Genomic DNA, 26,336 nt, shown 5'->3' with positions numbered 1-26,336 from the left:
GCTTCATTCAACCACTTCGGTGAGGTACATACACTTGAGTTTTTAATTAAAACTAAACACTTTTGTATTAACTTAGATATCAAAGTGAATTTATACTCACACAACACTAGAGTAATTAGTTATCTTTCTGGTGCGAGAGATCAAATATGCAAAAGGCCAGAAAGAGCGACCTTGACTAATGCAAAAAGTTATTAGTCACGATCATGATGCAATGTTAATTCATTTGAAGACAATCAACACAAATGTCTATTATAGACTATATATCCACCTTTAAAAGTATACTATGGAAATGAATATATGTAAAATATTGAAGTATTAGTATTATGTCTTTTGGTACAACAAAAATGTGAAAAATGAAAATTAAAACTTCCAACTGGAGGATATTATATCATTACTTACTGTTTGATTTTTAACCTAGGAATGCACTTTAACACTAAAAGAAAGCTGGCATATATATAGTTTTCTAATTAGGTCTACATAGAGGCTGAATTAACTATCAACCCTAATTATTTACTGCATTTAACTTCACTGTACACTATTATTTGCTTCAATTATTACTACTAATATTAAATTTATTCACTTGAGTTATTTCGTATATGTAATATGTAATTCAATTAATATGAAATTTAAACTTCTGCCAACCCTACTTATGGTTAAAATCTAAACTCCAAGAAACAAATAAGTATCAACAACAACAATAATAACAACACCATTTGTTGAAGAAGAAGAAATATACGCTCCCAATTATATTCTGCACAATCATAATAAATATAATAAAAAATAAAAAATATGTAAATAATTTCAACAAATTGTTTGAATTTATTTTATAAATGCTTATAATAATTTCTTTATACTTAAAAATAGTTTACAATAAATGTTTAGATACATGGATGAAATATGTCTCCTTCCACTTGGCTGTATACATTGTTTGGACAAAAGAAAAAAAATTAAATAATTAAATAAAGTTAAATCATTTTAATTTAATTTGTAGTTTATTATAGGTTTGAATTTCATTAGACTATGACAACCATATGTTTATTTTATTTTTATTTCCGTACTTTCAAGTTATTAAGTCACTTTTAAAAAGTCACATACATATATTGAAATATAGAGTCAAATTTTACATTTTTATCAATTAATGGTTGTTTGTTTGGCATTAGCACGAACAAACTCATTGTCGTGTTATTTTATTTTAGTTTTGGTCGGTGTATTATTTATGAGAAATTGCATCAAATAACCAAAACATTTAGAAAAAAATAGCTCATGACACAAATTTTTTGCATATTACGAATATGACAAAATTAGTGATATCAGACGACTATCAGATAGTAATCATAGGACTATCAGATGATTATCATTTTTAAATTTGCTACTTTTGTAAACTTAGAAAATATTATGACATAAACACTATTATCATAATTAATTTTTTTTTTGTGAATTTTGCAAATGTTCTTATATTTATTTTATTAAACAATTCATTAAGTTTAGCTATTGTTTTTTTCTCCATATACTCATGCCTTACAACCAATAGAAGTATGATTTAGTGAGTAAACTATAAAGTATGAAATAAAAAATAGATGTTCAACTTCTTGTTAATATTGTAAAAACAAGATGTTAAAAAAAACAAAAACATAATAACACTCGACCAAAAAATCAAATTGATCGAAAGAAAATGAATGGAAACTAATATTATTAGCTAGGTTTGTGTATTTTTAAAAATATATATTGAAAAAATGCAACCAAATTTCTATACATTAACACAAAATCAAAAGTTTGGAGATTTAACAGACACACTAATTCAATTATCATTCAACATGTTTTAAAATCTAAGTTTACCTATTGTGTGGCGGTATAGGATGATGGCCTTGTGATTAAAAATAGTATGTCACGGAGAGTTGAAACTATATATGACTTAGACGATGCATGTTTAACTTGGACCTAACTATTTTCTAGTATGAAATAAATGATCGTAAAATGATTTGAACTATGGACATTTAGTTAATTTTTTTTTAGGCATGTAACTTTTAATGTGATGCATTTGGGTTGTTACATGTTTTTTTAGAATAATCAAAGTATACCATATAATACTTGATATGAGAAGGTATACTTTGATATGGGAGTAGATTAATAATAATTAAAACCGGCCAATAATATTATATATGTGTGTGTAGTTAGACTAAAACCCAATAATTAGTCTAAACTACGTATACATACTAAGTATACTTAGTTAGGATATGGATATAAATATAAATTGAGAGTATAAAAAGAAAATGATAAATTAAAACTCAAAACATATAATGTATTAACATATAAAGAATCATGGAGAGAAAGAGAGACAAGACAACCATTTAAAGGAATTTATAAATGTGATAGTTTGTTCAACTACCCACTATTTTTCTTCCATTGAATTTAGAGTTGAATAAATAATGTTATTTTATAGCAATCCCTTGAAAAAACAATTTTCTTTAGAATGGTTTGTATATATATTTTTTTAGTTTTTAAAATTTGATCAAACCTAATTTTAAAAATATTGATAAATACATATAGAAGTGACCATGTTGTTTATAAATGTAATAGTAACAAAACTACGATTGAACAACTTAATTAACTTAGAAAAGACGACGATATGTTCTACACCTTGAATAAATCCATACATATAAGATTAAACTATCATTTTAGTCTCTATACTTTTAATTGTTCAATCTTAATTTCTATACTTTCAATACAATTTAAATTTAGATACTCAAAGTTAGATTTGACCAAAATTAATTACATAACGACAATAATAATAATTTTCATGCAATAATAAATAAAACATGTATTAGAAGACTAAGAAAATATAATTGACTTTCTCGTTTTATTTATGATGTGCTCAAATATGTTTATACACATATGAGAGAGAGAAATAATTAGTTACAACGAGGAAAGTTATCAAACTGACTAACAAAATAAAACAAAATGTTTAACCATTTAATACTCCTCTTCAAGATCGGAAAATATGTCTTGGACACCCATATTGTTTATTAATGAAAAAAGGACGTTTCCTAGAGGAGGCTTTGTAAAAATCTCTGCAAGTTGATTAGAAGACCTAACTGGTAATAGTTTGATAGATCCATCTATTATTCTATCTCGAACAAAATGGCAATCTAACTCGATGTGTTTGGTTATTTCATGGAACGTGGGATTGTTTGCAATGTAGATGACAACTTGATTGTCACCAAACAAGAGGGCTGGAGAAGGAGCTTTAATTTGTAGTTCATTAAGAAGGTTGTGAAGCCATACAACTTCACATGTAGTGACGACAAGAGCCGAATATTCAACTTCTGCCACAACAAGAATTTGGGGTTTTGTCAACGCAGTCGCGCGTCGCCAGAAAGCTATAGTGCGTCGGTGAAGACTACCATGATGCAGAAGGGCATGTCATCAAGAGCGTCGTAAATAACGTGTCATAAGAGGTACTACCAACATAGGAACATGAAGACGTCGACGTTGACTTTCGGTCGACGGGTGTTTTGTCGATAAGGTCAACATGTCAGCAATATATTAATGCCGACTTCTACCCCAACGTCGACAATATACTAATGTTTGTAGGTTTAGAAATTATATAATAATAAAAACTAAAAACTAAAAACATTGTCTCAACATAATTGCCTAATATGATCATAGGGACGTGAGCAAAATGTGCAAAAGGGGAAGTTGGACATTATTATAAGCTGCATCGAAAGAAATATGAGGTTACTTCAAACACAAACGACCACTGCTTTGATGGTTCCAGAAAATTGATTGGAAAAAGATAAGTAGAAAATGACAAGACCGAGAACCGAACATGTAAGCCATAGAAAGTTTCTCACTTGCATATGGGACCACCATAGCATATCCAAAACATTTTGGGATGACAAAATCCAGTAACATGTCCACTCAAATAACAAATTCAGAACATTATTCATCTATGTTTAGTTTCCTTATACAACGTTGTATATAAACTATCTTATCAATAAAAAAAAAAAATTAATGAATGACCTTCTAGCAAATAAATACACATAAAAGATTGGTTCTAGTTTTAGCTGGTTGAGAGATTAATAAAAAAAATGGTATTATGGTGATGATTTTTTTCATGTACAAAATCTAAAGAATCTCAGTCTAATATAATACATAAGAAATTATCTGACAATGTGGTGATGGTTAGTTGTCTACTATCTTGGACCAAACAAAGAAACATGATCTTCAACTACGAATTTAGGTTGATGATATTGTTGTTACTCTGAGCTAACTCCATTTTCCAACATTCATTCAAATCAATCACAACTTGACTCATGGTTGACCCTATTTGTAAATGTGAGATATGCATACGACATTGCTATTTCAACCACTTTCCAAATGGCGTTCACCTCAAAATCTTCTTTCAATTTTGGATTGATGATGGAACTGATATCACCTTGAGAAACCATTGGGTCAACCTATTGATAGATATGTGTTACCTTATCTTGAGTCTTTGTCAAAACTGGTCTTATTAGATGGTGCCTTAAATAAACTAAAAACCATCATTTTCAGTCTTACATTGGCGGTTCAGGTGGTCACTCTAAAACCAAATTGATGTAACCTAAGAGCCTCAACGAGTAATCCTCCAAGAATCTTTTATTAGAATAATAATATGTTTCAAACATTAGTTTTATAAATTCTAATAAATATATGTATCAGAACCCTTTTTTCAAACATTAGTTTTAGCTTCTCCTATTTCAGGTTTATAACCAGTTAAACATGAGAATAAAAATGAAAAGGACCAATAATAGTTCCCATAAAAAAACGGCTGTAAAATATTTTCTTTCCCAAACCCACCAAAATAAATAAATAATAATGGAGTAAAAGACTATAGAAGCAAAAAGGGTGACCAAATGCCAAAAAATATGCACATATTAGTTTATTGGTCATGAAGGGAGCTTGAGAAAGCTTACCACTCCTTCACTAAGTCCCTCAAGATCTCTTAGATCTTTAGTAAATGGTGCACATGTTGGATCAATATTTATTCTTTCTTTTGTGATAGGGCCTGCACAAAGACATAATTTACTATTATTTGTTCGATAAAAATCATATCAAAGAAATAACCATCTAAAGCACTTGTAATAGGTTGCAGATTGTCTCTCTTTTTTATTTTTACCGATCAGAGAAAAAAATTTATGTTACCAATCAGAGAATTCTCTGTAGGACGAACTTTGTGCTGATCACGTGAACAGACACATAATATGTTGTAAAACTAACAAACAAGACATTAAAGATTTGTTAAACACATACTGAACAAATTTGTTAAAACTAAAATCAGGTAATCTAGAACTGAGTGAAAGTTCATCCAACGCTTGAAAAAGATAAAGCAGCAAGAAATTCAACTGAAATGAAGTTGAGACCTTTTTTTTTGCTTAGCATAGACCATCACAAACTCCGATCCAAATCGGATCCTTTCCGAGCTTTGCTGCATTTTGAATTCCACCATCTACCATATCTCAACAAATAACAAGAAAAACATTCAAAATGAAGAGGAGATATACCTTAAGAAAAAGACCGTGACCGTCGTGTAATCAAGCAAAAGTACTACCAAGAACCACAACTCCATATGAATTTGGAGGAGAGATTTTGTAATTGATTGCCGAATCCTCGAGATAACCATTTTTAGGAACTTTTGAGAAACTACATGTATCCATGTTGAACCTTAATTAAGTTCGTGTCAACTTATTAAACTACACGGCTAATATCAGCGTACTAATAATTCTTCTTATTCTACTAATGTTATTATCAATACTAATGGGAAGTCAAGTAACATCAAAAGGAAAAATAAGACCTACTAAAAATTCATTAAACCTAAACGTTAATTAGTAGCAGGAACTTCTTAGGAAAAAAAGATCATATAAAAATTCTAAAAAAAACCCTTTAGCTAAAAGAATCTCTATGACCATAATTTCCTTTAAAATCAAAGAAAAACCTAAACTCGATAAAATTTTATTTTAATTAAAGAAACCTGATAAACCCCAATATATTAACGAGAAAACATGAAAAAAAAAAAAAAAAAACTTACAAAAGGATCCTTATCTGTAGTATATCTAATTCTAATTCAGAAACAATATTGTATGTATGGTAAACAGTCTAATTCTGTGGATAGACAGTTTCAATAAAAAAGAAAGAAAAATAATGGTAGATATGAACCAACAACTTTAGATGGAAAGATCCTCATCGTGGAAGCCTCTGCCTCCACGACCACCAAAGCGGCCACCTTGGCGGCGTTCAGAAACGGGATGTGATGGTTGGAAATTTGAGGGTGGATGCCAGAATTGTGTGAGGGTTGAGGGTTTCGATTGCATGAGGGTTTAAGAATTGGAGAAAATTCTTATTTAAGAATTGCAAGAGATGACGATATTGTTGTTTCTGATCCACGAAGGGAGGAGATCGTCATTTGGTCAGGGAAGGGTATCATCGACAAAGTTGATTTATTTTTTTACTGATAATTCGGTTATTATCCTGTGACTCCAAGAAACGTAATTTTTCTCTATGGCTCATGTTTAATTGTTTAATAAAACGTGTAAATATATTTTTAAGAGGAGTCTCTTAAAAAATACAACAAAGTGGCAAAATATTTATACTGTACAGAACAATTTCGAAAATAAAAAAAACTACAGGTCCACAATGAAAAATACAAAAAATGTCTCGTAATTAATTGGAGTTAACGCATAATATATTTGGTAAACGATAGTTTAGATTTGACTATTCTTTCTTACACCATCGTTTAATTTTTTCATGATTCTTTATTAGTTTGGATTTGATTATTCTTTGATATACAATTGATTAGATTTAATCATTTAAGTTTGGGTAACCAAATCCAAACGATTTTATTTTTTGGTCATTTAGATTTGGTACACGTGATTTAGATTTGATTGTTTAGATTTGGATGTTTAAATTTGGGTATCCAAATCTAAACAATTTTTTTTTAAAAATTTTTGGTAAACAATCATTTATATTCGATACGATTTTTTTTCAAGATTTTTTTTGGTATACAATCGTTTAGATTTAGTACAAATCGTTTATATTTGATGCATGATCATTTAGATTGGATCAGTAGATAAATCTTAACGAATTTTTTTCAAGATTTTTTGGTACACAGATTTGGCTATTCAGAATCCAAACTATTTTTTTCACGATCATTTATAGTTGGCACATGATATTAACCCATCAAATAACATTTTTTTTTAAAAAATAGATCTTTTATATTCGGTACACGATTTGAACCAAATAACAATTTGAAAAAAACAATAGACGATGAAAATAAAAAGAAAAATTATAGAAGAAAGAAGATGGAAAGGAAGGGCAAACGAAAATATTTTTAAAAAAATTGTAGAAGAAGAAAAGAAAAAGACAATGGAAAGAAAAAAACCGTAGAAGAGAAAGAGAAGAAAGACAATGAAAAAAGGGCAAACCTGAAATATTTTTTAAAAAACTGACCAACCTCATGGACTTTCATTTTATTATACGAACCATAAATATTTTGTCGAATTGTAATATTTACGGTAAAAATGTGGTATAGATAAGGGACTAAATTAAAATATTTACACGTTATAGCAAAATTTTAGATTCTATCTATGGTAGCTACTAATAGAAGCATATCAGTGTCTATTTTTTTTTTATAGAATTTGAAAATTTTGCTATATGTTATAAATATTTTCTTAAATTTGCTATTTTTGACAATTTCTCTATAGATAACAAACATGTTTTTTTTTTAAAAAAAAAAGAATAAACACGCATTTAAAGACTAAATGTGCGTTTGGGGGAGAGAAAGAGTTATGGAGAAAATGATTATGATAATCATAGTGTTATAATAAATGTGTTTGGGAGAAGAATTATAATAGATAGTGTTATGATAATATTTGTTTGAAAGAATGATTATGTTCGAAGGATTAATAAAATTATTTATTCTTATTATTTTTTAAATTCATATTTTAAATCCAATACATAAATATTCGTATATTTAGTTTACCAAATTGTCATATTTTCGTAAAACAAGTTACATTAGTTTTCTTAAATACGATGTGCATTTTCAATGTTTTTTATGCAAGCGTTTAGTGCCAATAAATTATTATTATTATTATTAATTTGTATTCTAAATACAATACACAAATTAAATATATTTAAGGAAAAATGCAATGGATAACTATTTTAGCAATAATAATAAAGGATATAGCAACATTTAAAAAAAATGCAAATATAACAAAACTATCACTGATAGACTTGTATCACTGATAGACTTCATATGGTATATCAGTGATAGACTTATATCATTGATAGAATTTGACAAATTTTGCTATATTTACAAATTTTTTAAAATTGTGCTATATCCTTAATTAGTTTGAATTTAATTGCTAAATTTGCAACTACCCCTATATTTAATTTACCAAATCATCCTAGTTTTTGTAAAACAATTTCCAATAATTTCTTTAAAGACAATGTCTATTTTCAATATTTTTTACGTAATCGTTACGTGCCATTAAATTGTTAATTTTTTTAATTCATATTATATTTTTGTTTTTTAATTGATATTTTAAATGCAATACACAAATTACATATATTTAACAATTGATTTAAACCAAATACTCACACCATAATTTCATTCAAACGAAACGATATACGAAGAAATAAATTGTTTATAGGTAATAAGTTATAAAACTGAAGTCAATTACATAGAACACAATGTACGAGCAAATCCCTATAGTTTTCATAAAACAATTTACAATAATTTCTTTAAATACGATATCCATTTTTAACTTTTTCTACGTAATCGTTACATGCGATTAAATTGTCAATTTATTTTAAATTCATATTCTAAATCCAATATATTTTCCCAAACATAAACCTTATCATAATCCTTCCCCAAACAAGCATAACTCTTTCCCTTACAATTTCCCTTCCCTCAAACACACTAGGACTTATTAAAAGCATAACAATACATATATTTAAACAGATTTCTTCAAAATGTATGAACCTAAAATGATATTTTAATCGCGTGCACACACACATATATATACACTCCAAAGTCAATATTTTCCATTTCAAGGTGCCATCGCATTTTGGCAAACCATATGATATAATATATATTAATAAATACATATACTATAGCTAGAGATAGAGTAATAATAACAAATATATGTGGTATGCACGTTCTTGATATCATTAATTAAAATAATGCAAACTCATATATTTAAGGCTTTAAAGGAAAAACCATATTGACCAATAATAACAACAGTATAATAAGTTCCTTCTTCTTCCTGATCCTCTTCTTCTTCTTCTTCATCAGTTCATAATGGCGAAAATGGCAGGAATTTCTAGAATTAGGCCATGGAAGAAAGTGAAGGAAGAAAGAAGAGATCAAGTGTGTGGAAGTGAATACGGCACCGCGTTGTTGAGGTTTTTTCTATATAGAATTCCCACTGCCATTTGCTTGATCGTGATTCTGGTTTTATGGTCATCTTCAACTACCATTCTTTCTGGAAAATTCATTCATGTTTGTTTTTCTTCAAGAAAACTTACTGATCTTTACTGCCTTTCTGCTGGCTCACATTCCAACTTTCCAATCCCCATCCAACACTCTCACTCCGATTCCCAACTTTGGTAATGCTTTCCTTTTTCATCCAACCTCGTTTATCTCAAAAACCCATTTCAGTTTTTCTTTTTAGTTTTTCAAAGTTCATTTTTGTACTATATGTTGTCTCACTTGTTTTTACTTTTTCATCTTTCTTAGATAAAACAGTTTGAGTTCTTACTTTTAGCCAAAACTTCAAAAACAAAAACTACGTACTTCTATTAGTTTTCAAATTTTGGCATATAGGTTTTAAATTCCTGTTAAAATATAGTCAACAAAATTCAGAAGTGGAATTTGTGTGCCTTAGTTTTTAAAACAAAGAACAAAATAATTACTAAACATAGTATTTGTTTTTTAAAAATTAACTTTAAATGTGATTTTCTTTTTTAAATTTATTTACTTTATAATTATTATCTATTTTTAACAAATATTTTATAAAATAAAGTCAAGTTTTGAAAGGTAAAAAAATATAGTTTTCAATCTTTTATTTTTACTTCGGGAATTTAAACAATTTAAGCGTGGTTCACACTAAAAGTAATATCTTCCAGTTAAAGTTAAAAAAAAAAAAAAAGTTATGGTCAATGCATGAGAACGTGAAATAATAAAAAAATTAGTACTATATTATATTGACGTAACATTATTATATTATTTGATATTTATTATTTTATAATAATGGTAGAAATGTACGTAAAATTAAATTCTGGGTCTAAAATATTATTGGTCCAACATTTTCAAGTTTCTTTATTTAATAGACATGTAAATTATTATTATTATTTTATAAAAAGGTAAGATAAGTTATCAAGCAATTGCATTTGACGTAGGGAATTGAAAACTCATAATTCTTGCGTGCTACTACATGCAACTTTTCAAATATAAAATTCTACTTAATTTCCTAAATTAGCTAACAACTTACTATTATTTTAAAAAAATAATAATAATTCATCCACTTAATCCTATTAAACATTTTAAATTTTGCAATTTTGTTTTTGTTCTTGAGTTTTGTTTTCTTTAGTTAATACATTTTCATCAAAAGAATTTATTAATGCTTCGTATTATTTTCTTTTATTATTATTACTCTTTCATAAACTTAAAATTCCACCTGAATTATATATGTACGTTTGGTAACACATGCAGGGAATCAGAAAGAGGGAGCACAACATTAGGAAGAAAGGAAGATAAAAATAATTCAAGTAATTCCAACAACAACAGCTACATTATAAAACAGATTATTGAAGTTCCAGAAGCTTCGTCCAATTCTAATTCAGAGGAGTCCATCATGAACGAAGAAAAGAGTATGAATAATTATTATAATTCTTCAAAGAAGGAAAGCAGAGAGAAGGTGGCGGTTGGGGGTGCAATTAAAATGGGAAGTAGAGATGAGGAGGAAGAGGAGAAGGAGATTATTGCGATGAAGGCAATTGAAGAGCAATTACGTGAGCAGCGGTCGTGGATTAATAATAATAATAATGGGGCGGCGGGGAAGTGCGGCGGAGGAAGAGGAATTTATGTGTACGAATTGCCGGCGAAATTTAATAAAGAATTGGTGGGGCAATGTGGAGAAATGGTTCCGTGGATGAACTTTTGTAAGTATTTTAATAATGAAGGTTTGGGAGAGAAGATTCCGGAGCTTGGAGATGGATGGTATAATACTAATCAATATGCCCTTGAGCCCATTTTTCATTCAAGGTACCCTGACTATTTTTTTTATTTTCTTGCTATACATACCTATTAATCCCTTGAATCTAATTGCTAATTATATTTATAATTGACTTGTTTTTAGTAGAAAATTTATTTGTTTGTCATACGTTCCATCTAACGTTTTAATGTTTAGTCATATTAATTTTGGATTTCTTCGAGCTATAAACATTATAATTTAGTTCATGAATTTTCAACAAAACTTAAAATCAGTCTCGGATGCGGAGCGAGTGACTTAAAATAGTTTAAGGATTATGATAATATGATAGTATAATAGTCTGTGTTTGGGATGCATACTATTATCTTAACTTTTCTCGACATTGTTTCCTTTTGTGATGTGGATTTTCGTTTTGGTTTGACCTTCTACTTTTACTTGGTAAATATTTGGAGCTTAATGAGAGAAGAGGTATGAGGAAAAGGAGAGTGAGAACAAATATTATATACCGTATAGAATTAGGAATTAAGAAAACCTTAATCGATAATACTACGAGCAAACATTGGAGGGGGCTAAATAGTCCACCACACTTCTCTCTAATCCTTGGGCAAACAGCTACAGGTGCTTCTGTCAAAATTGTGTGAAAAATACTTTTAATATGAATTCAAATATATATATTTTGATATTTGTCGACCTATCTCTTTTTGTAATTCTAACGTACACAACTTTTTGGCTCCAATGGTAGGGTTTTAAAGCATCCGTGTAGGGTATACAACCAAGAAGAAGCCAAGCTTTTCTACGTACCCTACTATGGTGGACTAGATATTCTCCGATGGCATTTCAAGAACAATGTTACCTATGAACTTAAGGATTCATTGGGGTTAGAACTCATTCAATGGCTGTCGGCTCAAAAACCATGGGCCAAAAACTCAGGCAAGGACCATGTCTTCGTTTTGGGAAAAATCTCTTGGGATTTTCGAAGAAACGCCAACGGTAACATTAACGGTTATAACAGTAATAACCCTTCATGGGGCACCAAATTTTTGGAACTTCACCAATTACAAAACCCCATCAAACTCCTAATTGAACGACAGCCTTGGCACCAAAACGACGTTGGAATACCTCATCCCACATTCTTCCACCCTCACTCAGACGATGATATTTTCGCCTGGCAGTGGAAAGCCATACGATCCCGCAGGAAATATCTCGTCGGGTTTGCTGGAGGTGCACGACCCGAATCGTCGGAAAACATACGGTCGTTATTAATCGACCATTGCACTACGACAGAGGGCGGAAGGCTTTGTCGACATTTAAACTGCAAGAAAGGAGACTGCGACAGACCGAAGGCAGTAATTGAGCTTTTCTTGGAGTCAGAATTTTGCTTGCAACCTCCTGGAGACAGCCCGACAAGGAAATCAGTTTTCGATTCGTTGATTTCGGGTTGTATTCCAGTTTTCTTCGACCCGTTTACGGCTTATTATCAGTATCCATGGCATTTACCGGAGGATCATGGTAAATATTCAGTGATGATTGATAAAAAGGAGTTGAAGAGAAGTGGTGAAAATGTGGTGAAAAAATTGGAGGGGATTTCTCTAGAGAAAAGAGAGGAAATGAGAAGCTATATAATTTATGAGCTCATGCCTGGGTTGGTTTATGGAGATTCAAATAATGTGATTGACAAATTCCAAGATGCTTATCATATAGCAATTAGTAATTTGCTTCAAAGGGTTTCCATGTTGTAATCAATTCAAATAATGGGAGTTTGTTTTAATTTTGCTTTTGGGTATTTTGCTTTCATCATTTTGAAAGAGAAATATCTACACAATGTATAGACAAATTGTTCCCAATCATATCTTGTTGGAATAAATGGAATAAAGGTTTCTTGTTTGTGTTTCTTCCTGAAAATTTACACTAATTTTGTATTAATATAAGTGTGTATTTGATAATAAGTTATGAGTATTATATTATTTATGTCATTATTGGCTTATTTTTGTACATTATGTATGCTTATTAGATATTAAACCTAATGGTTTTACAAACATTTTACATTTTACATTTCTCGACATTACATTTTACATTGCATTAGGCTTGAAATGTACGTGATATCTGCCATGATCTTCCTAAGTAAGTGAAAAAATTAGGTTATTTTTCTATTTATTGTTTTTGTTATTTATTTTTTAATTATCTCCAAAATTTTAGTAAGCACTAAGTTAATGAGTTAGTGATTTTTGCTTCTTTTTAGACTATAAATATTAGTCCATTAAATTGAATAAAGGCAAGAAGTTCTATTTATTTTCTCTCCCTCTTGGCAATATATCTTACAAAGTATTTATCTTTGTTTTCTTCAAGAAGAGTGCGTGAGATTTTGCAAATTCTTTGTTTTAAAACCAACAATGTAAAACATCGGTTGTATTTGTTGATTTATTTGATTTTATTTTGTGAGAACTTGTTCGATAAAGTTATTTACTTTGTTTTACAAATTTTTGGTAATTAGTTTCACACAAATGTCATCAACCATTTAAATATGTTGTACAACATGGTGAAGATTACGAAAGTTTATATAAGAAATTTAATGAAAATAGTTTCATTATTGATGGGCAAAAGAAATGTTATTCTTTGGGTTTGAAAGACTATTGGAAAATCATCATTGAGAAGCGAACAAAGCAAAGTTGCTTGCAGTTTGAAGCATATAAATATATACAAAATATGTATGCAACAATCACACTTGGAGTGGACTAGATAACACACTATATATAATTATTATAATGGTAAATTTGGCAAACAAATTATGGGAATAATTAGTCTTTTATATATGTGTATATATATATATACACCCACACGAAACAATATGCCATAACAATCAATGAATGATTCCAAATTTGTAATATGATGCATTTGTGATATGATGTCTCACCATGTTGGAAGGTTCATTATATATTGTATCAGGATTTCCCATATGAAAATATAGAAAATTTATTGTGAAAAATGGAATTTAAATTTATAGCAAGACAAGGCTAGAGAAGAAGAAAATGACTTCAAAATTTTTTGGAAGATATATTTTCAACTGATCTAAACCGGTGCCTGCAATATGTATACATAGTGATAGCAACGCAGCTATTGGAAGGGCACGAAATATTAATGATAAGTCTCAACATATACGAATGAGACATAATACAATTAGGCAACTACTCTTTAGTGGAATTATCACAATTTGACTTTGTGAGTCCAAAAGATACTATTGCGGATCCACTTACTAAAGACCTAGCTAACTAGGGAGTTGGTTAAAAGTTCATAAAAAAGAATGGGATTAAAACCTATAATATGAAGTTACTCAGAGAGGCAACCCAACATAGTTGACTAGAGATCCCAGGATCTAGGTTCAACGGGAAAGTCGATCTCTAGATAACATAATAAGCACTGCATTAAAATCTTTCACCCATTCTACGAATGATGAGGTAGTGCTAGTGTGGTTTTAGGGCAAGCATTATGCTTTTAATGATTTCTGTAAGTGGTAATTATTAATAAAAAGAGCATTTGTGATGTTTTTGTACAAGAATCACGTATGTGAGTGTGAAGGGGCTGCTTCTGTGAGAATTTTAAGGCGAATTCTCTAAAAGCACTCATGAGACCATGCGGTGTTTAGGACCAAAACGAACACAATCATGAGAACAAACTTTGTTCTAATTAATGAGAAGTTGTGTGATATCTATTGTTTTAGTTTACTCTAGAACGGTTGACAGTTCAAGGCATCATGTCCACTAATTAACCAAGTAAACTCGATTGATGTTCTCACTAGGGAAAATTCAAAGTTTATACTACTTATCCTTATGTAGGTTCTCTTTTAAAAAATACGCCGAACTCCTAATTTCTTCTATTTGTCAACTTACCATTTATGGGGGATTGTTGGAATAAATGGTTATTGTTTGTGTTTCTTCATGAATGGATGCATTATGAGTGAATGCATCACTTCATGAAAATTAATAACTAAATTATAGAAAAAAATATGACTTTTTGAATGACCACAAATAAATATATAAGTAAGGTCCCTTTCTATTTGGTTAAAATAACACATCTTTTTCATTTATCCACAATCTTGACATACGTTCGGTTGTTCTACAAAGTTTCGTTCATTGATCTTTTAGACCGGGTGCTACTCTTAGAAGAAAGTTGATCTGTTTTATCTTGGAAGACAATTGCTTTGAAAACTCAAGCACTAGTAAGTAAATTTGTCTTAAGAAGATAGTTGGAATTCGTTGGGCTCAGATCTATAATGCATATATACATGAGTTTTTGTTTGTTGTGATAATAATATTGATAACATATCTTACGTACATCATCTTATATTTTAGAATGATGTATTTTTCTTGTTCTAATGATGTGTTAGTTTTTGTTCAGTATGTGATTTATAATATACTTTAGTTCATGAGTTTTGAAGTTGATGTTTATTTGGTTTATAAGGTTTTAGAAGTGACACTTAACTCTCGGAGTTTGGAAAATATTTCTAAATTGTTAGGTTCCTGTGTTAAATTGACCGTTAGTCAACTACCGAAAAAGTGACCGAGTTGGTACTGAAATTAATTAACTTTAGAATATAATATATATTGATAATATTATACATATTGTATTTAGACATTGAGTAACATTTTTTTGTTTCTCTCTCCCTCCCTATCTCTCCTCGGTTTTTCTCTTTCAACAACATTTCCCTCACGAATTAGTGGGTTATTTAAAAAAATATAGTGTTTTTTAAAAATAACCACAAAAGTAGGATAGTTTGTGGAAAAAATGACAACAACATGGTGAAGTGACAAACTATTGTAAAAAATATAGTAGTTTTGGAAATTGTAGGAAGTCGTGTATTTTACATGACTTCCATTAATACACGTGAGCCCACATCGACTAGTTTGACTCGATACACAACTTCCTTAAATAAAAAGAAAATTTATTGTTTAATTTCTTAAAAAGGTAATTCATTAAAAAAAAAACTTAATATTCAAACCTTTTATTATGATTATTATGTTTTAATTTTTTAGAAAAAAATTACCATATTTTTTAAAAACCTAGACATTTAATTAATTGATTAATAAAGCTCTTATTAGAATTATTATGGTTCAATTTATTAAAAATTAATTAATCATATTATGGCTTAATTTCTAAAAAACATGTAATTAATCAAATATATAATTGAAAAAACTTAATATTCAAACTTGTATTATGATTATTATGTTTTAGTTTCTTAGAAAAAAGCTACCATAATATTTTTTAAGAAAGAGACATTTAATTAATTAACAAATCAAACCCTTATGATTATTATGGTTTAAATTATTAAAAACTTAATTAATCAATCTTTTATTTATGTCCTAATCTAACCAAAATTATTATGATTATTTACAACAAACTTTAATTTCTATCCTTAAGTGCGCATGCATTAGAAATTTTTTCACATATCTTTCCTTTTCAACACAAACATTTAAAATTTCCTCTCTATCTAATTTGCTTGCATTACTTACTTTTGAAATCATAATGAAAATTTAAAGTAATTAATTAGAAAAAATTTTATGATCTAAATTTTGAAACCATAATGATAACTTAATGCATAGGTGAAAGATGTGTCCTAAAACTTGGAATGAATTATATGACCATGATTTTGGTGCAAATAAAAAATTCATTTTCAATATAATTTTATATATTTAAAATTAAAATTTGAATGCATCTATATCATTTTCAAATCATAATTAAAATTATCTACGTTGAATGCATCTACGATCTATGTTGGCAACATTCAGTCGCCGGTCTGCTGAATACTGTGATCTATATTTTTCATGGTTTGGTCACACATTGTGTTCAAATATTGTAACACTACAAGAAACCAGCTCTTCCCTGACGCACAGACACGTCGTTGAAAACACAAACAACGTCACGAAAAGCTACCGCGACGCCGCAAACAACATCGGCAGGCATGTTGGTAAAAGTCTGTCGGGGATACTTTCCGCGACGCCGCTTACTGCCACACCGCAAAATATTTTCCCCGCGCACAATCCCAATACGTCGCGAACGGCTTTTGCGGCGTCGACGTCGCGGAAAGCATCGGCGGCGCAAACGTTGCGAACGTTTCATCGGCGCAGACGTCGCGGAAGGCTTCAGCGACGCAGACGTCATGGAAGGCTTATGCGACGTCGACGTCGCAATAGGCTCTTGCGACGCAGACATTGCAGAAGGCTTATGCGACGTCTGCTTTCTGTGACGTCTGCGTTGCAAAAGGTTTTTTTTTATATATAATTTTATTATTATTATTATATATTGATTGGTTTACTCGATACAAAATTTGTAGTAAATTGATAGAAATAAAAGTATTAATTATTCATTATGAAATCAAATGATAAGTTAAATATGTTCGATACAAGAAATTAATTACATAATTCAAAATATTACATAAAATTGATAAAAACTTAATATTTAATGCTCTCGTGCAGTGGACGTCAAACCTACAAATAACATGAAAATATTGTTAGAATGTCACATATGGAAAGTTAAACAAAGTAAATATTGAAAAGTGCGTACCCAAGTGATCGCGGGTCTCTCTATGCACGACTCATCTCCCCGATCATCTTCTTCATCTCTTCCATTTTTCGTGCTTGGTCTGCAATTACTTGATCTCGCTCCTCGTCCCACAGGCGTTGTTCTTCGAGAATTTGGTTAGCGTTGTCAAGTCTCATTTTGAGGTCGTTAACCTCTGCTATGTGTGTCTGGTAGTCATACATATTGGAGGAAGAAGATGAAGCGGCAGTCCTAGACTTAGGTTTTGGGCCCCAATCAAGGCCTTTTGAGTAGCCCAGTCGTCTACCCAAAACTGCCTCGCATATCTCATCCTGAGTTAGTGGTTCAGAACCCTCTGGGACGGGCTGAGACTGAAGATCCACCATCTGATTCTGCACAACAGAAGCATATCTCGTCCTTCATCAACTATCGGGTAACTACTACTTGTTCCTTCATTAAATGTTTGTATACCTATGTTCAAGGTCAAGGGCTCTCCATGATACACCCAGTTGATATAGGAGGAGGCTATTCCGGTGGTTAATAGATGTTGCTTCACACCCTCTAAGGAGTCCTAGTTTGAATTCATACATTTCTTGTATGGACACCTTAATTTTCCATAATTATTTGTGTGATGTTTTGCGACCTCTAAACTGAAAAACTCATTCTCTGTACTCAACAGAAAACTTATCCCTAATTTTCATCCAACTTTTGTCCATCTTGGTAAAATGTCTAACAAATAAATATGTTATATTAGTTTTATACATGCTCCATTTTAGTTACGTTAATTAATAATTTTTAAATTCAAATGCAATTTCAATATGAAATTCATATTAAATATCAAATTCAATATGAAATTCAAATGCAATTTCAATATAAAATATTGAATATTTAATTCAACATTCAAATTCATATTTACAACACTAAATATATTCAAATTTCATATAAATTCATACATTATTTAAAATTTTATTAATTTTCTAATTGCAATAAAAAATATATATACATACATATACATATGCACTAAACTATACATACATATACCTTACACATTACACTTTAAATATACATATAACACATAAAATTAAACCTATATATACATATACATACACCCTAAACATATACACATAACACATACAAAATAAACATATACCTAATTATAAGTATACATACACATTAAATATACACATAACACATACACAAATAAAATTATATACCAACACATAAACAATAAACATATACATAAACCCTAAACCCTAAACATAAAAGAAAAAAATACAAAAAAACGACCTCAAGACAGCAACCGACAAGGACGACGGCAACAGTGATGGTGCAGGAACGGCGAGCGGCAACGTGTTAATTAATGTCCACCATAATTTTTTCTATTTTGGGAGGACTTATCTTTTTCTAATGGATGGTATTTTCCTTTATAGAATTGATTTGTCAAAATTGAATCATGAAACCCATTTAGGGTTGCTTAACATTATTACTCTGTGTTTTGTGTTCTTCATGTAAGCCACATCAGTCTATTGAGCAAGAGGTTCTTCTGGCCATTTTACTCTACATTGTGTTCTTGCTCGTTGCTTCCCGTGGAACACAACAAGTTTCTTTCATCTTTGATTTGCATTAGCGTGGAAATAAGCATAGGTTTTTTTTATTGAACTTATATTGTATTAAATAAACAATTAGATCATGTTTATCGATTCATAATGAAAATTGGTGTAATTGTAATAAATTTCATTAATAAATCAATCATAATGGATCACGAACACAAATATAATCAAATTGCTTTTGATCTCATATACCTAAAATTATGAATTTTGTCAAATTTACTTTTACCGGTACCTTTATCTCAATAGGGTTTAAAACATAACAATAACGGTAATCATAACCGTAAATATGTCAAAATTTTAACCTTTTTTTCTTCTAAAGGATAAGTCTGGATAAGACGCGCTCATCCATTTGCAACTTTTGTATCCAGATCCTCTCCATTCTCATGATATATAGATTCTTGATGAATGGTTTGGTTTTTTCTCTCTAGTTTAGGTTCTCGTGTAAAATAATGTATTTCTCTCCATTTTAGTGAGAAAGAAAAGGTTATTTTGAGTGATGTGTTCTTTCTAACAAACCCATTTGGTCCCAATATGGTGACTCTCAATATTTATGTTTATGAAATATGAATTAGATCTCAGTTTCCACTGTATCTGTCTTTGCCTTTATTGACCTTGCCTACAGCCACCTGGAGACAGTCCCACTAGGAAATCAGTTTTTGATTCGTTGATTTTAGGTTGTATTCCACTTTTCTTTGATCCATTTAGTAGTATCACTGGTAAATATTCAGTGATGATTGATAAAAACAGAGTTGAAGAGAAGTGAGCATGTGGTGAAAAAGTTGGGAGGGTTTTCTTTGAGAAAAATGAAAAGCTATATCGTTTATGAACTTAGCCAGGCTAGGTTTATGGATCATTTTAATAATGTGATTCAGAATTTCCAAGACGCTTATCATATAGCAATCAATGATTTGCTTCACAGGGTTTAATTAATGAGTGTTCTATTCATTTTAAATTTGGTTTTGGGGGTTTTTCTTTCCATTATTTTTATTTTTAGTTTAAAGAGAGAAATAACTAATAAGGCCAAGGATGTAATGGCCATAAGTACTAAGAGTTAGTATCTCCATTTGCAAGTCAAGAAAGAAGAAGCTAAAGGAAGTTAAAAGAAAAAAAGAAAGAAACAAAAGTGGTTACCGACTCTTTTCCTCTCTCAGAAGTCTCCATCTCTGTATTTTCTCAATAAAAGTTTCTTGCTTCAAGTGCTTCTCCCTTCCTAACTTCGTCAGCAAAGCAAAAGCAAAAGCAAAGAGATCTGTGAACAACTATTGTGACATCAAAAGATAAATACAAATACTCTGCCGAAAATTTATAAGAACACAAAGCTTACGGTCTTTTAGAGCTCATCCTTCACATCCAATTGTTCATCAGCAGGCTTAGACCTATTCTTTTCGATGAACTCTCTGAAGTCTTCCTTCGTTGCATACCCTATGTATTGTGATATATTCCCATCAGCCGATTTGAAGTAAACAGTAGGGAGTTTCCAGATCTCAAAGTCATGTAGTATGTCATTTGCAAAGATATCCTGAAAAGCGTGTTATTGAAATATATTGCATATTGCATCATCATAAACATCCAAAAAGATATCGATTAAAAAGTAAATATACTTAAAAAGTGATACAAAAGAACGCGATTGTTTATATTATCAAAACTATTAGCAAACTAAAGTTCAAATCATGTGGACTCAGAAGAATACTTTTTTCAAAGACTTACTTTAAAGGACATCATGGTGAATATTCTTTTTGGTTAATTTCAAGGAAATACATATATTAAAAAGATTATCAGATCATCACACAAAATAGCACGGATACAAATTATGAGATTTCTAGCGTAGTCACTGAGACTGTTTTAATTCATGCACGCTAAAAAAATGGATTTGTTATTGTACATGCTAACAGTGACTTTGAAGTTGATCCATTTTTTAATGTATGGAGCTAGTACTTAAAAGATAATAAAACGTAGTTGAGAAACATCAAGGGGTGTTTGGCCAACTTCACAAATCTGTGTTTAATGCTCAGCTTTAATAGTAAATCTACTAAAGTTTGCATATTTATCGAGGAACTATGTGTTTTCCCGGTTCTTTATTTAGCACATTTATCGATGAATTCTATCTTACAGTTTTGGATTCCAAATACAAACTTCTTAATTCAAACATATTTACTCCAAACTTCATAAAACTGAGAATGTAGTGCTCCAAACACTCTAAAGAACAAAAGAGAAAAGGAGAAGACATAATATAACTTACAAATTTAGCAATTATGACATCAGGATCTCTTTGATATGAGATGGCAAGATCCTCAAAGACTGAAGCCAGTTCTTTGCAGACTTTATGTGAAGGAGCATAAAACTCAAGCAGAACTGCAGAGAATCACATGTCAGTGAAGTGTCAATCCTATTGTAGTCATACAGCTAATAAATGCAAACTGAATAAAGAGGCTATATTTCATAACCATTTTGTTTTTGGTTTTCTGTTTTTTAAGATTAAGCTGAACAAAAGGTTACCAAACAAAGCTTAAATAAGGTACGTAATTTCCATATTAAATATCTCAGATCTTCCCGGTCAATTTCAATGGTTGCACACCATAAACTAATTCACAATAATGTTTATTTTCACTCCACTAACAACTTTATTTGGATACTGGTCAACAAAGCTGCAATGCAAGAACACTAACCAAAAGTGAGATTCAATTTCCAATGCCAATGAAGTCAAGTTTCCAATTTTTGAGTGATGTAAATAATGAGACAAAATATAAAACAAAAAAATTGTCTTTCAATTCATGCATGCCAATAAATGTCCTTATACATACCATTCTTCCTCGAGTTGAAAACTGTGTCCTGAAATGTGTGCGCTACCACCACTTTCACAGGTTCATCATTATGCTCTGGTATAGGTTCAGATTTTATGTATGGTTCTAATTCTCCATTCTGCAGTAAAGCAACTTGATCACCAGAAAATTCTAGACAACTCCATATGAATTAATTAACCTTCAAAACTAAGGTTGAGAAAGGAAACACCACCTTGCAAATTTTGAAAAATGAAACACTTGAACTCAGGTCTGAGGGAGAGGCATCACCTTATATTTTTTCAACCAGGGAGAAAGTTCATCAGGCTCCACATTGGATTTCAGATACTTTGTTCCATCACTTAGTAGGATAACAAAGGGTATTTGATCATCCTTAATTCCATATTGCTGTAATTTACAAGAAAAATTTAACAGAACATTAAAGTTATCGAAAATATTTGTTAAGTGGGAGTAACCAAACAACTGAAACCAACACAAACAATAAATGATGCTGAGTTATGAACCTTAATCGCATGAGAACTAACACCAATATCTGCCATCAGAAAACTGAGGTTATCTCCTTTGTACAGCTCAGCAAGTTCATGATACTTGTACTTAAGGGAAGCAGCAACCTCACTGCTAAAATTTATAAACAACATGACCTACAAATTTGGAAATGGACTTTGGATTAATAATCCTCGAGAATAGAATAATTTCAGCATATTTTGAATGATGGAATGTTCACTAGTTCACACAAAATTTCCATCTCTTACTGCTTGTACTAAATCATCTACATAAAACCAGTAAATAGTTCCTAGCTTCCTTCTAACCTTTGAATTTGAATTATACATGAAATTGTCAACTAGACGTTGATTTATCTGGTCTCCATCCATAATAGTTACTGTAGGTACAATTGATTCTTCAACAAATTTCTCAAGAGCATTCACGTCAAAATCCTGAAAGTGTACTTCCATAAGAATCCCAGTTCACAGCATATTATAATATGTCACAGGATACTAGATTTACAAAATTCTCAATTACCTGAGTATCAACAAAGAGCTCATCGAAGGGCTTGAATACCCTCATTAAGGGACCGGCTACAGATGATTCACCCTGAGGAAGAAGTTTGGCATCTGAAGTATGAAAAAATTCCTCAGTAGGACGTAAATTCTTGGCTAGGATGGTATAGTTTTCAAACTCCTCCCCAGAAAAATGAGGGAATATTCCAACCTGCAAGTAAAAACAATATTATAATTCTAGATGCTTCATCAAGTATGAATGAAATCAGAGGAGCCAAAATAGAGTACTCACAATAGCAATCTTATTGTCAGACAAGAATATTTGGGCATCCTCCAGAGTATTTATTTCAATAGAAGCCGGCCCATACTGTCTCTTCACGTATTTAACAATACCATCTGCATCATAAGGACCCTTGTATTCTTGAACATTCTTTCCTCCGTCTCTCACAATCTTAATAGAAATTCTTCCATCGGATCCAGCAAGTCCCACATTTGCTTGTTTTGAAATGTTAACTTTTGCTAGAACCAAATGAGGATTATGCTTACTTAGGATATAGGCAGCTTTTTCGTACTACAAAACATTTTAACAAGTGATCGCTCAGCTCCTAAATCCTCGAGAGTAAAAATCAGTCCAAACAAAAGAAAATCCGAAAATGAGATTACAAATTACTGATATTAGGAACAGAAGTATTTATCACCTCCGGGGCCAACTTCTTACAACGTCCACATCTGAAATGAGAGAATTACATAATTATGATCAACAGGTCTTTAGCAACCGTACAGATAGACCAAAATACAAGGTGAAGCGATGAAATTGAAAGAAATGTAAAAACGAACGGCAACATGTAGTTCACATACTATAATTCGAGATGGAAGGAAGTAGAAATAGAAGCAGCAAAAGTAAGAAGAAAGAATCGGTAAATAAGACAAAAGAAGCACAAATTAAGTAGTTGAATGAGTATACCCTGGAGAGTAGAAGGAGACGATAAGGAAATCGAGGTTGGTTACGAAGTGGGTGAAGTTAGAATGGTCTAACTCGACGACGAACTCCTGAGAATCGGAGGTTCCGGCGACGGTAAGCAGGAGTAAAGAAGAATGTAAGGCAAAGAGAAAAACGAAGCAGAGAGAAATGGCGGAGGACATAGCCATAGGCGTTGATTAGAGCTCAGAGGTGAGAGTGAGAGTAAGAGAAAAAGAAGAAAATGAATAGTGGCACATAAGATCACGTGCTTCGCATGCTTTTTGTGACGTATTTCCGTGCCTCACTTCGAGACTTGGCAGTTCGCATCCATCACTTTGAGCTCTTTTGCGTTATAATCTATAATTTATTTTTGTCCTTTTCCTGTGCAACGTTTACAACATGGATTTAGTATTTTGGGCCAAATTATTATAATCTATATTATATCCAAACTTATTTTTTTTCATTTTTTTTAGACACGTTTTTTTTAATCTCTTCATTTAATAAATTTAACTATAATCTCCTTAAAAATAATTTTTTTCATTTATTTAGGTGATTGTGTTTGAAATTATGTTAAAGATACCTATAAATCGTGGACGAATTTTAAAAGATAAAAAAAATAACACATAATTAAATTCTTCGTAATGAAATATAAATATATGAAGTTATATAAATATATGAAGTTCTATAACATTTGTAATTAAACAGTAAGAACAACACAAACCAAAGTAACAAGTTCACAAAATAAAAGTAGAAAGTCATAAAATTGGCCATTAGTTCCATATTATCTTTTAGGAGAACATTGCAATACTTCAAGTTAAGTTTTGTTGGAATCAACGAGATTCCTTCTATGTCATCCATACTACAAAATATCCTTCTATGTCATTCACACACTACGGAATATGATTTGCATAAGCTTTACCATCTTCTTGGCTTGGTAGTTTAGGGATATCTTGCAGTTGTTTCACGACTTATGCAGGCAATTCAACTTTTGTTCCACGCTTTTCTTTTAATTAAATTTGTATGTAATGTGTCTTAATTCAAGTTAAGTTATGCAAATTGGCATAGGTATGCAAATTTTTGGTCAAATTGACAAATCAGACTGAATCGAACTAAATTGGTTAGTTTCTGATTATTTCAGATTTTGCGAGTTTTGTAGTTGAGTATATTGAAATCTGAATTGTTTGTTGGATAGTTTAAAAATCTAAGAAAAAGTAAAGTGAACCGAATTTAATATATGTGCACAAATATATATATTTACTTATTATAATGATACCAACAACAACAACAACTTGTGTTTGTTTTGTTTATGAACAAACAATAAGCCATTCTACATAAACAAACATTTTGAATTGATACATTTTATAAAAAAAACGATGTACATTTTGAATATCACCTATCTTAGTCTATTTCATTAGAGTGTGATCAAAACTTGTTACATGGTGAATTTTATTTTTTATTTTATCTTTTATACAATATTTCAATATTTTTTTATGTGAACGGTGAGAAGAAACACACATGATATGATATGATGTATGGTATTTGAAATGAACCTTTGCACATATTTTCTAATTTTTTTTCTTCAAGTAAATTTACTAAAACGGTAAAGATGGGAAATTTGATATCTTTTAAGACAAAAGGTTATGTGAATTAACACTATTTATCTGTTTTTGTTTAATTTATAATCAACATATGGTATAAATACATCTTAGAAGAAAATCAAAGCTCTGTTCTGTAATAATTAATAGTTTTAGTTTCCTTTCCATTTCCTTGTTGTGCATTTCACCTTCCTTAAATTCTGTTTAAATTTATAGTGAAACTCCAAAATTTAAAACTATTTTTTCTATTCAATGTTTCAAACTTACGTGGTTTTTTAAAATGTTTGTAGAGGATGAATAACAAATTTAAATCTAAGCAATAGTGTTCTTGAGCTTAAATTTAAGAAAATCAATAATTTTGTAGCTTTCTAAACCACTATTTTTAAACATTAAAAAAGTTAATAGTTTTAATGCTATAAAAATCAATTTAAATATTAAATTAAATTTGAGTAATTAAGAACGTATTTCTTGAGCACTGAAAATTACTTCTTGTATAAACTATTTGCCGTACTTGAACTGACAGTATCAAAGATATTTATGGTTTGGTGTTTAAGCCCCTGCTCCAATGGCCAATAGTAGTAGTAACTCGTCAAAAAG

General features: G+C 30.4%; 2 protein-coding genes across 18 annotated transcripts; one reads left to right on the top strand and one right to left on the bottom strand.

Annotated features, from left to right (window-relative positions):
- Positions 1 to 9,282: 9,282 nt before the first annotated feature.
- On the top strand, positions 9,283 to 13,148 carry LOC101217435 (xyloglucan-specific galacturonosyltransferase 1). The gene is made up of 3 exons (XM_031883870.1): positions 9,283 to 9,642; positions 10,748 to 11,299; positions 11,989 to 13,148. Exons 1-3 carry the CDS (start codon positions 9,335 to 9,337, stop codon positions 12,983 to 12,985), a joined length of 1,857 nt encoding a protein of 618 aa, XP_031739730.1. The 5' UTR covers positions 9,283 to 9,334; the 3' UTR covers positions 12,986 to 13,148.
- A 4,427-nt stretch (positions 13,149 to 17,575) lies between these two features.
- On the bottom strand, positions 17,576 to 24,441 carry LOC101217662 (protein disulfide-isomerase). Of its 17 annotated transcripts, XR_004216184.1 has the most exons (14): positions 24,148 to 24,437; positions 23,882 to 23,912; positions 23,476 to 23,754; positions 23,206 to 23,394; positions 22,995 to 23,120; positions 22,689 to 22,826; positions 22,456 to 22,572; positions 22,189 to 22,306; positions 21,627 to 21,739; positions 20,712 to 20,906; positions 20,519 to 20,597; positions 18,249 to 18,506; positions 17,802 to 18,169; positions 17,576 to 17,725 (listed from the first exon to the last, which is right to left on the bottom strand). XR_004216184.1 is itself a non-coding variant. In XM_031884523.1 (11 exons), exons 1-10 carry the CDS (start codon positions 24,330 to 24,332, stop codon positions 20,732 to 20,734), a joined length of 1,374 nt encoding a protein of 457 aa, XP_031740383.1. In that variant the 5' UTR covers positions 24,333 to 24,441; the 3' UTR covers positions 20,309 to 20,601; positions 20,712 to 20,731. The 17 variants fall into 17 exon arrangements, 6 of the variants coding, with proteins under 6 accessions (XP_031740383.1, XP_031740382.1, XP_031740381.1 ...); XR_004216189.1 differs by having other exon boundaries at positions 17,802 to 18,506; positions 20,519 to 20,636; positions 20,712 to 20,809; positions 24,148 to 24,441; XR_004216188.1 differs by having other exon boundaries at positions 17,802 to 18,506; positions 20,519 to 20,601; positions 20,712 to 20,809; positions 24,148 to 24,441.
- Between the last annotated feature and the right edge of the window lie 1,895 nt (positions 24,442 to 26,336).

Source organism: Cucumis sativus, chromosome 4 (assembly GCF_000004075.3).
Source record: "Cucumis sativus cultivar 9930 chromosome 4, Cucumber_9930_V3, whole genome shotgun sequence".
Taxonomy (NCBI): domain Eukaryota; kingdom Viridiplantae; phylum Streptophyta; class Magnoliopsida; order Cucurbitales; family Cucurbitaceae; genus Cucumis; species Cucumis sativus.
This window is presented reverse-complemented; position numbering and strand designations above follow the sequence as displayed.

Excerpts from the sequence above, each read along its gene's own strand:
- LOC101217435 (XM_031883870.1), top strand. The coding sequence starts at position 9,335 with ATGGCGAAAATGGCAGGAATTTCTAGAATTAGGCCATGGAAGAAAGTG. Across the intron at positions 9,643-10,747 it reads CACTCCGATTCCCAACTTTG|GGAATCAGAAAGAGGGAGCA; the intron begins GTAATGCTTTCC and ends TAACACATGCAG. Across the intron at positions 11,300-11,988 it reads GAGCCCATTTTTCATTCAAG|GGTTTTAAAGCATCCGTGTA; the intron begins GTACCCTGACTA and ends CTCCAATGGTAG.
- LOC101217662 (XM_031884521.1), bottom strand. The coding sequence starts at position 24,332 with ATGGCTATGTCCTCCGCCATTTCTCTCTGCTTCGTTTTTCTCTTTGCC. Across the intron at positions 23,121-23,205 it reads AGCTCTTTGTTGATACTCAG|GATTTTGACGTGAATGCTCT; the intron begins GTAATTGAGAAT and ends GTACACTTTCAG. Across the intron at positions 22,827-22,994 it reads TGTATAATTCAAATTCAAAG|GTCATGTTGTTTATAAATTT; the intron begins GTTAGAAGGAAG and ends CCAAATTTGTAG.